Genomic DNA, 12,791 nt, shown 5'->3' with positions numbered 1-12,791 from the left:
CTACGAAGGTGATCCCCGGGGTCTCGCGACGAGTGCCTCCGCGGACCGTCGGGTGATCCTAGACTCTAAAAGGCTCTGGAAATACACAGTCGGAAGAACGTAGCTGACGAAGAAGACGACAACGAGGATATGCTTCCTTCTCGCGTCCCTGTTCACTTTGCTCTGCTTTACTTTGTTGCTTTGCTTGCTCGCTCGGTTTGGCTCGTTTCTCGTTTTGTCACACGGGGGTGATTAGTTAGAAAGATGCTTTGTACTCAACCGACCCGAAGGACGAGAATTGTTAGTAATTAATAATCGCGCGCGGTCTCTCCGTTTGAATATCGTTCTTAATCAGTACGTGGGTACACGGTAATAAGAGCTACGGGTGCAAACACGTGCAGAATTACAAATAAATACGATGATTAACAAGCGCAATGTACAATAGGCGAACGAAAACAAAAAAGAGAGAGAGAGAGAGAGAGAGAGAGAGAGAGAGAGAGAGAGAGAGAGAGAGAGAGAGAGAGAGAGAGAGAGAGAGAGAGAGAGAGAGAGAGAGATGTGAGTGAATGAAAAAAAAGAAGAAATTAAACGTTCGACAATTACCGTTTAATCGATTATCTTAAAAACTTGAGATCATTTTCGTGTCTGTGTCTCTGTGTGTATATGCGTGTGTCTGTATGCGTGTGTGTGTAATATGCTCGTGGGCGATACCCGGCATTCCTGGCCATGGAGTCTCGTCGAGATTGTGCAAACGACTTTTACAAAGAATCTATTTGAAACTACCGCTGTACAGGGGTATGGGAGTTGAGGTGGGAGGGGAGGGGGATGCGATGAATTCACGGGGTCGATTAATCGAACGGACGATTCGGTCCTTGTGTACGGTGTGTCGATGAATACGCGTATACGCATTACGGAACAAAACAAAACGAAAAAAAAAAAAAAAAAAAGAATTAAAAGGAAATACAAAATTTTTATAGAGAACGTGTGAAAACATGGCAGAGATCGACGATCGGCCTTCTCTGCGTGACTATACAAAGTGGATTGGCTTTGTACAAAAATTTGTACCGGCGCGCGCACGTTTCGTCAGCGTGGTACGAGACGTGTTTCGACCACCCTCTAGCGTAACGTCGCGAAATGTTTGTCATCTAGGCTTGGACTAGCTAAATACGATTACGACTCTACCAACACGAAACCATTTAAAAAATGTACAATCGGATACGCCTCGTTTCCTTCCTTACTTTTTCCTTTTTCTCTCGCGTTTATCCATATACACACTCTTTCGTTCCCGTTTACTCCGTCGAAATCTCAGCACGACAAGACCGCGGTAAAAATTTTTCGTTACCGCGCGTTCATCGTCTCTCCCGGTTACCAAGGCTCGGCTTCGATCATCACGATCGCGTGTTCTCGGCGCACGAGCGCGCTAGTCTCCACTTCCTGCTGCCTCGTTTTCCTTCTCCTTTTCCTGCTTCGTCTCTTTGTTCCACTCCTACTCCTTTGACGACGCTCGGGACGCTCCACGAGACAAAAGATTGTCCCCGCTTCCCGGGTCTCGTTGGTCGTCCATTATTGTTCGCCGTTACGTCCGCAACGCACGGTAATTCCGATTCGTTCCCGTTTCCGTACGTCTCGCGACGTCTCTACCCGTGATTCGTGTAAAAGATCGATATAAAAAGGGAAGCCCCGATTAAAATTGTATCCTGCGACGTTTCACCGCGCGAATCCTTGTTTCTGTTCCTTCTCCTCCTCCTCCTTCTCCTCCTTCTTCCCGCTGCTCGTCCTATTCTTTCTTGTTCCTCTCTTCTCGTTGTTCCACGTTGCGTTTCAAAACGTTACATTTCTCTCGCCCGATAAAACGTGAAATAGAAAAATGGCAGTGCAAACGTGTGTGTTGTGTATGTATGTGTGTGTTTTTTTTTTCATTCTCGTTTTCCTCGGTAAACAACTTTATCACGCGTCTAGTCTAGGACAACGACGACAGTTTGTGCAACGGCTCCCTCGTGGTACGATGGTTCGCGTCGTTTGTTTGTTTGTTTGTTTTTGGTCTCTTCGATCTCTCCTTCGGGAGTCGCGCGTCTACTCGCGACTCGCTCGCGTGATTTACCTCATGTGATCACGCCCGAACGTTCGACCGGTCTCCACGGTTCGCGACCGTGATCGGGTCGTCGGTTGTCGCCGGTTTTACGCGCGTGGTACCGGAGGACTGATTCCTCGTTTGATCGTGGTTGTCTGTTCAGCGACGAGATCGATCGATTCCTGGCACGGTTCGTGGTCATCGATGGCTGGAACCGTGCCCCCCGACGATCACTCATCCAATGGCCCCGCCCTCCTGATACGGGCCGGTTATCATGCACGGGTGCATCGGGAAGAGCGTCGTCCACGTCATCGTGGTATACGTGGGTGATCTCATCATGAACTGGGAGCTCGGTACGCTCGGGACGCGCGGTAATGGCGCGGATTTCTCGATGGTGGTGGCGCCACCCGCGGGGCTGGTCGGTGTCGAGGGTGTCGTCGAAGACGTTTGCGACGCGGTGGACACACTGGTGGCGCTGGTTGTCGCCGCGATTCCCAGTTTGCGCAGCCGCATCTTCTCCTCCCATTCGTCCCAACCGTGGCGCGGTCGGTTGAGATTGCGATGCTGATAAAAGACCAAGCTGACCCTGGTCGGGTTGATGCGGTTCGGTTTCTTCAGGGCTGTGGTGGCGTGCATCTCGTGTTTCGCGCATTCGAAGAGTACGCTACCGTGGCTCAACGCTATCGCGACACCGCCCATCTGCGAGTCCTTGAAGCATTCCTCGTTATCGGAGTAGTCGGCCACCTCGCCTAGAGGCTCGGCTTTCGGCGGTGGTTCCGGTAACACCGGGAAATATGGCGGCGGACCGTAGATGTCCCATCGAGGTGTGTCCCATCTCGCCCAGCCGGGATTCAGGCCTTGATACGGGGTCACACCTTGATAGGGATACTGCGGCGATGGGAAACAGGCTTCTCTCTTTGGCTGCTGATAGAATTGGGGCGGGTACTCGGGCGCTTGCGGGTGATACGGTTGATGGTAGTTGTAGCCCTCCCACGTGTTTGAGTAGGGTTTGTCGAAGACCGGGTACGTCGGGTATCCGTACTGGGGGAAGGAAGCGTGGGGGTGTCCCAATCCCGGCATCGCGTGGAAGTCCTGCACCTGCTTCATCTCCTCCGGCCACGGGAAGCAGTTCGCGTTTGGATTGGCGACGTTCTGTCTGGCCTCGTGGAAACCCTCCTTCATCTTGTCCTCGGGCCACTCGGGTCTTCGTTGGTTGGCCTGATGCGCCGGCCCGGTGTTCTGCAAAGGGTTGCTCGGACTGTCCGCGTAGATGCCGCTCCGCGGCGGCTCTTGCGGCTTGAGGAACGTTCTGTTGGAAGAATTTTGATATGTATTGTCCGCGATCGGATTTTGATTGGACGCTGTCCTCGACGGTGGCCTGCCCTTTGGTACGCGGAACGGCGAAGGATCGGTGGGCGGATGGTCCCAGCCGTGTGGCTTCGATTGGTCCGGATGCGGTACTCGGTCGTTCCAGTTCAAGGTTTTCTGATGGTCCACGCCCGGCTGATGATGATGATGATGGTGATGATGATGATGATTCCTCTCGGCGTTCGCTTGATCGTTGAATGCCTGCTGCTGGTCGTACTGTCTGGCTTGGTCGGGATACCAAGAACCGAGCATGTTCCAACTTCCCGCTTGATCGGAGGGTGCCGGGGACATCTGATTGATCCCGGTAGGGAGTTTCTGTTCCGGTAGTTTCTGCGCCCGATACTTCCTTTGATCGATTGTCCCCAACGCGTGGGCGTCGCTCTGCATCGGATTGCTCGGCGCCAGGTGCGACGAGCTGTGCAGCAAGAGATCCGGATTCGTAGCACCGAACGGTTTATGACTAGCGTTGTCCATGCAGGAGGATACCGGGAGCCCGGTGAACACGTCCACGTTGGTATCGTTGTGCTGACCCTGGTACGGAAAATGTCTCGTCGGTTGAACGGGGTGCGGCGGGGGATAGTGGCCCTGTATTCTGTTCACAAATTGCTGTTCGGTCTGCGACTTCTGAACCTCCAGGTAGTTCTGCGTCATCGGGTATTTTTGTTGACTAGAATCGTGCGCCGGTTTCGAGAACGATAATTTCGATTGATCGCAACCCTGTCCAACGTTTCGGAGGCTATTAGCGGTGTGGTGTGACTGATTCGCGCGGACGAGCATGCCCCGTTGATCGAGATGAGGTGGGAAACTCGGACACCCGGTCTTCGGCGATGCGCTGCCTTGTCGGTTGTCGTAGACGTTCGGATAATTTCTAGAAGCAGGTGGATGTACGTAACCCGTTTCCGGATATCCCGTGCTCCTCGACGAAACCATTTTCTGATCCTGCGCTCCCGTTGGACAACCTCTCGGAGACACGGAGTACGCAACGTCTCCGGGTGTACCCGCGTGAGAGCTTCTCGGTGATATGGGGTGGGCCCTTGGCGAATGCGGATAGCAATTCCTCGGCGAGTCCATGGTGGAATTGGGTAAATTTCGAGAACCTGGCCGGTGTTCGTCCTGAGAAACTGCGCTTCTAGGCCTTGTGTCGTCCAGACTCGTACTATCGGGGTCCACTTTCACGTCTCTGTCCAAACCACCGAACGAATATTCGCCCCATGGGTTCAACCAGTTGTTCTTTCGTTGGTCGAGCCAACCGTTTCTACCCCACTGTTGTTCGTTCTGACAACCCCAACCTTGATACATGGACACCGGACTGTCTAGAACGGTAGAGGATACCTGAGAGCTCTGCAGCTGGGCGTCCATCCCTTCGAACATCGACGCCATTTCCAGGGACAGTTGTGGGTCCCTCATTTGCGGTCTCGCTGGATCTTGGTGCCCCGGTATACGACTCGGCTCTGACACTTTCTCGGTGGTAGCCTTCGAACCGTCTTTCTTATTGCTCACTGTATCAGGCTCGTCTTCCTTCCTCTTCTTGCCGTGTCGTCTACAGGGTTGAAGCGGGACCGATCGGACTCTGACTTCGCAAGGATACCTGTGCCAGACGATGTTCCATGTTTAGGGTATTTGAAATATTATTATTGTACGTCTTTGTCGTGGATACAGCGTCAGAGATTGTAACGTGTGAAAGGAAATACCATTTGTTCGCTTCGATGTACATGTGCGGGTGTGAATCGAATAACAAGGAACACGTACGCACGGAGGTCTCAAACTTCGTTAATACGAAAGAAGTCTCTTACTTTGTTAGAACTTCTACAGTTCCGGCGCGAATCTTCTCGTCCTGTCCTTCCTTCGATCCAAACTCGTCCGTGGTGTCCATTATGTAAAGGGGAAGCACGTGCAACTGTTCGTCCTCTGGTTTGGAGAGAGAACGGTGTTTCGTTACGGTCACCACCTGGAACAAGAACCGTAGACACGATGGTTTCATCCGAGTTCGAACGAGAACGTCGAGGCGTTTGTTCCGTTCGATTCTACGTACCACGGTACATCCGTTGTTCATATTGTGAAGATCGCGATGAGAGTGGGCGCAAAAGTCGATGCAGGCCGTGACACCGGAAAACGGTCGGCCGGGTTTGAATCCTAAACGGCATTCGCTCGCTTCGCGTTCGAATTGTGTCTGATTGTTGAAAGATTCCGGTGCAAGGCTGAGGTAAAGAGGCGACAACAGTGTCGCCAGGACGTGCATTCTTTCTTCGACTTCTTGCTCCTGGAAGGAGCGAAAACGAAATCGTTTAGATTCGAATTGTCCCTGGTCGACGACGAACAAGACGATCGAAGACTACCGCCTCACCTCTGATCGTACTGACAATCGAAATTTACGGACGGTTTTACTTCTGGCGTATTTGCAACCATTATAATACATGGACCAAGAACACCCAAAGGAGAAGCTCGCGCCACAACTCTCTGGATCGAGTCCCTGGCAAGCACAAGTCCTCGGTTCGTTCGTTCCACATCTCCTGGTCGTGGGAAGACCGAATCGATTCAATTTGTGGCTCAACAGGGAGTAAATCCGATCGGCTTCGTGGGTCGGTACACCCTCCCAAGCGACCATGACCACGACGATCCAGGCTGTCGGACACTTGTGTCCTTGACGATGTTTCACTATAGTTAGGATCTTCTCTTCCGCACCGGATCGTCGGATTATCTAGCGAATCACTGATATTACAATCCCATCACCAAAGTAGAACAGAAGAAATCTTAGCGGGTAGTTCAAAGCAGGGATGCCAGGTTCTGTGCTATCGTGCAACGATTGGCTGAAGATCCTCTCATAGAGCGGAGGGAGAGTCTAGTTCTCGCATGGTTTTCTTTATATTACTCTTCTTTCAGCCAACGACACGACAGTCGAATCAGAGCGATAGCAAGCAACCTGGCATCCTAGGTTCAAAGCGATCGATGGAAAATTCGCGAATTCGAAGGTGAGAGCAAGGATTCCCGGAGACGTTACGAACGTTAGAACTATCGACAGATTCCGGTATACTGAGGTATGTCTCGTGTGTTCTCGGAAAAATTCTTGGGCGAGAAAAAGGAAAAACTTGTAAAATTGATCACGTATATAGAATGGAAAAAGTCGCGTAACGTCTTGAGAAAAGTTGCTGTGGAATTTAAAGTAGATTTCTTTATAGAAGCAGTTGGAACTAGTCATCTTGACCGGTTGGTAAATTTAGAGTGAAAAGGGACTTTGAAGGAGCAATCACGATCGATAAATTTGCTTACCCACTTGGCCATGGGACATCCCTGAGTCGTTTTGCCCTCCTTTCCGGTGTAGATGACCTTTTCGAATCTTATGGCGTTTCCCTTAAGGCCGGTTCTTCTTTCAAGATCGTTCCGTAGATCGGGCAGGCTTGCAGCCGCCCCGAGGTGAGTGTAGTACGAGCCGGGCTCTGGCGGACCTTGTGGTTGAACCTCATTTTACTTACGAAACCGGACGTTTCAACGAAAGGAAGCAACAGAAGCGGAAACATTTATGCCACGTATGTAGGTATGCCCCCTGAGAAAGGGGGGTAAGTTAGGTTACGTGCATTCTTCTTTGGGTTCACTGTATCGAAGGCGCATAATCGGTTGTATGTCGGCCGTGATATTAGCGGTACAGTGGTTTCTTAAGAGAATTTTCTTACATTTTTTTTCGCTTTTTTTTTTCGTTTTCTACATTTTTTTTTTTGTTTTTTTTTTCGTGTAAACGGATAGTCGGTGGTTAGTGTGTTCTCTCAATGTTAGTGTCGTGCTGAATACGCAATAGCAACTCACATTTGTCGGCGGGGAAGCAGTTGCAGTCCGGCACTTCGGTCCTGACATTGTTCTTCAGTTTGTCCAAGTGATCTTGCAATTTTGTCGTCGACGGCACCCCGCCGCTTCTCGGACTCTGCGGGCCTTCGTTCTTTACGTCGGACTTCTCGGGCGAGTCGGCCAATATCTCGTCCCTCGTCTGTAGACCTTGGCAACAACCCTCCCGTAGATGCTCGGGGGTCGGTTGCTCGGTACCGCCTCTACGACAACACCACGAACCGACACCCGGCGATACCTTGGCGGGGCCACCGTCGCCGCGGAACATGTAATCAGCCGAGCCCTCGTGTGATCGTTGATCGGGCTCGATTTTGATCTCCTTGGACGCGCAGTTCTCGCTCTTGGACGAGGACGCTGTCGGTGATGGGACACACTCGGAACCCGAGCAGCCATAATCTCCGACGTTCTCCTGTTTGATGGTGCGCGATGGATCGCAGCAGCTGGTGCTGTTCGCGTCCGAGGACGGTGGTATCGTCTTATCGGTACTCTCGACGTACGGCCGTTCATCCTCGTTCACCAGAGCGGTCACTCTCGGTGTCTCTGGAAATTCGAGACCACTGATCGTTTCGTTCTTCTCCTTGTCGGTGTTCTTTCGACGCTCCTCAAAGTTGGTCCTCTCGTTGGACCGTTCTATACCCAACTCCCTCTGAAAGGACTTGTCGTCGATGGTCCGATTGTCGTTACTCTTGCTCCTCTCTTTCCATAACTCTCGTTGTTGTTCCCGTTGTTGCGTTTGTTCGCGCTGCGGGGATCGCGAATTTTGTTGTTGTTGCTGTTGCTGCTGCTGCTGCTGTTGTTGTTGTTGTTGTTGCTGCTGCTGCTGCTGCTGCTGCTTGTCGCAGGTTTTCTGGAGCACGGGTTTCTCGTTCGAGCCGAACTTTATGAAACTCTCGATGGCCGTTATACCGTTTTCCGATAACGCGCTACCGTTGTTCAACGCGTTACCTCCTCCTGACCACTCCCATAAGCCACCACCGTCGGGCAAACTATCGACCCGAGGGTGGTGGCTATGCAATAAAAAATTACCGGTCAAAGATTCGTTGGATTGCGCCATGGAGATGATGTTCGATTGATTCAAATACTGGTCCGCTTGTTTCTCTTGGAGCTTGTCCGCGTTCTCGTGCGCTTCTCGTATTCGATCCTCCGTGTGATAGTCCCCGTTCGTCCCACTGTTGCTGTTCACGTGCTGGGACTGCATCTGATGATGTAGACTGTGATGCTGTTGCTCCTGATGACTCATTTGGTGCTGGGACTGTTGCTGCTGCTGCTGCTGCTGCTGCTGTTGCATCTGTTGGTGTTGTAGCTGCTGCTGCTGTTGCTGCTGTTGTTGTTGTTGTTGCTGTTGCTTGTTCAGTATCATCGATTTCAGTCGGCTGTTTAAATTTACGCGATTAGATTGAGCAAATACGTTACTCTCCTGAGCATCTTGATTATCTGTAAACCCGTTCGGTTTGCCGGTATCCGTCGTCTGCTGTTGCCAAATCACTCTTTCCCCGGAGTTCTGCATGTCTTGCTTGGTCGCCTGCTGGCCCCAGGTGGGCTGATTCTCCGCCACCGAATTCGGCGACCACGACATCTGATTCTCCATTTTGTTCTCCTGTGCGGGCGGTTGGGGCTGCCACGCGGCCGGCTGATGACCGGGCGTTCTCCTCGGACTAGGCTGAGAGTCTGGCCATTGTTGTTGAGGTTGCTGACTACTGTCGCTCTTTATACTATTCGGCGACCAATTCGGTTGACTAGTTGGCGTGTCCGGCCAGGACATTTGATTAGACGGCGTGAGTCTGGGGTTTTTCTCGATTTTCGTTTGCTGGGACCACTGCTGTTGCTGCTGCTGTTGTTGCTGTTGCTGCTGCTGCTGCTGTTGTTGCGTGATCTGTTGACCAGACGGCGTTAACCTCGGATTCTGTTGGCTCGAGTTCTGCTGCGCCTGCATCTCTGGACTACTCTGTTGCCAATTGTGCTGAGCGGAGGGCGTCATCCTGGCGTTCTGGTGAGACGGATTCTGTTGATGGTCCGACAACTTCGGAGAATGCTGTAGCCACCCTTGGTGCTGAGACTGTTGTTGACTAGAGGGTGTCAATCTTGGATTCTGGGTGTCCCTCAGCTTCGGACTTTGCCGGGACCAGTTTCCCTGAGTTTGTTGCTGCTGATTATCGGTATTGTCTGACCACGATTGCGGCGTCTGGGGCTCTTTCACGCTACCGGTTTCCCAACTCATGTGACTGGCTGGCCTGGGTAACTCCTGCTGTCCCTGCATCTGCATACTCTGTTGCTGCTGCTCCTGGGATTTCATGCTGTTACTCGGCATACCCGTTTGCTGCTGCGACTGAGACGGTTTCTGTGGTTGGTGTTGTTGCAACGTTCCATCCGACCAGCTCATACTATTGTTTACGTTGTTCAGTTTCGCGGCAGTACTGGTGTCGGACCATATGTGTCGTTGACCACCGTCCGGCACCGAGTGCTGCCTCTGCATATGTTGTTGTTGCTGCTGCTGCTGTTGTTGCTGTTGTTGCTGGTGCGACTGCTGCTGAGCCACCTGCGATTGCCATTGGTTCTGTACTTGTTGTTGACCCATTTCCACGTAGCCTGGATATCCGTTAGAGTTGTGTAAACTCTGTGGGCCCGGTTGAAGTGGATACCCAGGCATCTCGTTTCCCGACACGTTGCTGGCTGCGATCGTTGCGAATCCCTTCACCTGCGTGTCTGTCTGGGGTTGCTGAGGCTGCGACTGCGGCTGCTGGGAGGTCTGCTGTTGTTGTTGATTATCCATATGCACCGAGCTACTACGACTCGTGGGGGTGGTTGAAGGTGGCGGTGCCATCGTCACGTCCTGGAAAGATCATTCCATCTATAACTTAAAATCGTTCGTGGTTGCGATGAATGGTAAAACCTGGCCGAGTACGGTCTACGGTCGCCCGCGGTCGAAAGCGTCCACCATTTTTTTTTCGTACACGTTGCTCTACCCGATATACGTTTACCATTGTGCCACGCGTTCGATTGCATCGTGGTTCGTGCGTTACACTATTGGCTGAAAAATAGACACGTAAACACGGTGGACGATTTCGAACGAGCCACTGTAGCTACCGTGTAGGGTATTTGTCAATTGTTAGATTTCGTGCGAAATGCTTTTTAAAATTGATTTCTTCGTTACGCGCGTATGTTTCTTTGTTTTTCTCTTTTTCTTTTTCATTTTTTTTTTTGGAACATATTTTCCGAATATAGCTTCAATTAAAAACGTTTCATGTATAATTGTACCTGTTGTTGGTAACCATTGACGTAATCCTGCCTTTCATAACCGACTGATTGGGTCGCAGTAGCAGCCGGATCCATGAATTGACCGTTTAGTGGCCTCTGAGCTGTCGATGGTACCGTTTGTGGAGCGACCGGTGGCAAGGGCGAGGGTTGCCCCGTGATTGTGTATTGTCCTGTCGCCCCGGCGCGTTGAAACGCCGACTGATCCGTTGTAATGAAAGTCTGCTGCTGATATGCGACTGTAATCAGAAAATTCGCTCGCTGAGTCCACGGAAAAAATACGGAGGTTGCATATTTTTCATTTCCGTGATCGCTCGCCGGGCGATATTCACGGGGATCGAAACCCGGCCTTGAAAATTGATTATCAACGAGAAACCAAAAAAGTTGCTCTTACTCTATGAATCGTTTTACGTTATAGATAACACGTTGCTGCGCACGGGTTTCACCTTGCATCGTAACGCGCGTTTCAACTTTGGTTAATCTTAAAATCGTACACTTTTTAATTTTAATTTATTGGATTGTTCGGAAAGTCGTTTCGTTTTTTTTTTGGTGAAGATGACACGATTTTTTCAGAGCGTACAAATATTTTATTAAATTATATATTCTTTATTTTGGAAAACGAAACGACTTTCCGAACAACCCAATAATTTAATTTATTAACTATGCATATCAACGAGAGTACACCCTTTATTACGTAAGAATAGTACATGGTAGAAAAATGTAAGGGGTAAGAAATAACAATAATGAAATAAACGTTTAGTAGTAAAATATTAAACAACAATAACGAACAATAAAATATCAAACAAAAATTAATCGATTAATATTGAACGATACGGTTTCGATACAATTTGGGACTCTCTATGATTTTAGACTCGGTTCGAAAACTGTGGAAACGTCGTTAGGTATGAAACGTTTGAAGAAGATGCGATAAAACGCTAACGTATTGCACGAAAATGTGTTTAAAAATTTGCTTTCTTTTTTTTTTTTAGACGACGATCGCAAAATAGAGACGAAGTTCCTTCCGATGGCGCAAAATTCCATAAAAGCCGGATCAACGAATACGAAACTCTACGATAAGAACGATAAGAATTAATGCTCGCAATAAAGAAAAAGTTTCGTGCAACAGTAGTCGATTCGAGGATTCGGTTGGAGAACGTTCCCGACTTTATTTCACGAGTTATCCTCGACGCGAAAGAAATTCTCTCTAGACATCTAAAACGCGGTATGGTACTTCGAAACTGAGATAATGTTCGTATCTCCTTGAGAAAACACGTTGTTCGTATTTTATCGAGGAGCTCGATATACAAAACCTCGCAAATTTGTTAATTTCTCCCGTCGTTGAATTATTTATCCACGAGTCGAACGAAAATATCGTTTTTCTTTGATTAAAATGATACACGATTTTCTTAGAGTGTACAAACATTTTATTAAATCATCTATTCTCCATTTTGGAAAACGAAACGACTTTCCGACCAACCCGATAAATCTAGAGACAAAAATCAATATCGAAAGGAGGAAGGATCTAAGACAACAATTCGCCATCGTTTCTTTGAATTGTTTTCGTTCAAAGGTACATCCTCAAGGGGTCGATGTGTTTTCGTGGCCGGTAAAATCGAAAGTTGCGCGCCTTAAAAGCGTCGATGGACGAGCGACGGTCGTAAATCGTACGAAATCGATTCGTTCTTCAATTACCTGGCTGTGGATGGTACGGCGCCGCGGCGGTGTACTGGGTATGGTACCTCAGCTCCTCGAGCTGGTTCGGAGCTGGGATTTGTTGAATGAACTGCTGAGGCGGCCATGGTGCTGCTGACGTTTCAACCGCAACTGCTCCCACGGGAGTAACTCCCTGGTGCCAAACGGTATTCCCGAAACCAGCTGCTGGCCGGAAACCGGCGCTGGAATCGCCGTAAAATGGCATCACTCCGGGCGACTGTAAATAAAAAACGTTCGGGATCGTTATATTACAATTCAAACGCGATACAATTATTAATTTTACATTTATCAAAAAGTTCCTCCAATGGACACCGAAACGGAATTTTATCCTTCGATCGCGCGTGAAGTGTAACTAGCCATTGGTGCCTTTTAATTCTCGTGTGTTAATTTTCGTAACGGTGTTAATCAAACGGGTTAATTGTCCCCGTTAAATTGAACGACGAACGATTTTGCACGCTTGTTTGCACGATCGGGTTCCGATTCTCGATTTCACAGACTGGGGAGAAACTCGATATCGCGGATAGGTACGCGAGACGATTCGACGTGGGTTTGGGAACCACTGCGCATCGCGCGG

The 12,791-nt window shown here is 49.8% G+C and overlaps 1 protein-coding gene across 6 annotated transcripts in view; it reads right to left on the bottom strand.

Moving 5' to 3' along the window:
• Positions 1-2,156: 2,156 nt before the first annotated feature.
• The window catches only part of Tet (tet methylcytosine dioxygenase-like), a 278,954-nt gene continuing 268,319 nt past the window's right edge, over positions 2,157-12,791 (bottom strand). For all 6 annotated transcript variants that reach the window (XM_076307866.1, XM_076307865.1, XM_076307863.1 and 3 more), the window contains 8 exons: positions 12,197-12,434; positions 10,508-10,743; positions 7,217-10,082; positions 6,686-6,861; positions 5,763-6,116; positions 5,451-5,678; positions 5,212-5,366; positions 2,157-5,006 (listed from right to left, as the gene is read on the bottom strand). In XM_076307866.1, the coding sequence (XP_076163981.1) occupies positions 2,285-5,006; positions 5,212-5,366; positions 5,451-5,678; positions 5,763-6,116; positions 6,686-6,861; positions 7,217-10,082; positions 10,508-10,743; positions 12,197-12,434 (6,975 nt within the window). In that variant the 3' untranslated portion in view covers positions 2,157-2,284. The remainder of the gene's footprint in view (positions 5,007-5,211; positions 5,367-5,450; positions 5,679-5,762; positions 6,117-6,685; positions 6,862-7,216; positions 10,083-10,507; positions 10,744-12,196; positions 12,435-12,791) is intronic.

Source organism: Ptiloglossa arizonensis, chromosome 3 (assembly GCF_051014685.1).
Source record: "Ptiloglossa arizonensis isolate GNS036 chromosome 3, iyPtiAriz1_principal, whole genome shotgun sequence".
NCBI classification, from domain to species: Eukaryota; Metazoa; Arthropoda; class Insecta; order Hymenoptera; family Colletidae; genus Ptiloglossa; species Ptiloglossa arizonensis.
Note: the sequence above shows the minus strand (reverse complement) of the source record. Positions and strands in the feature narration are given on the sequence as shown.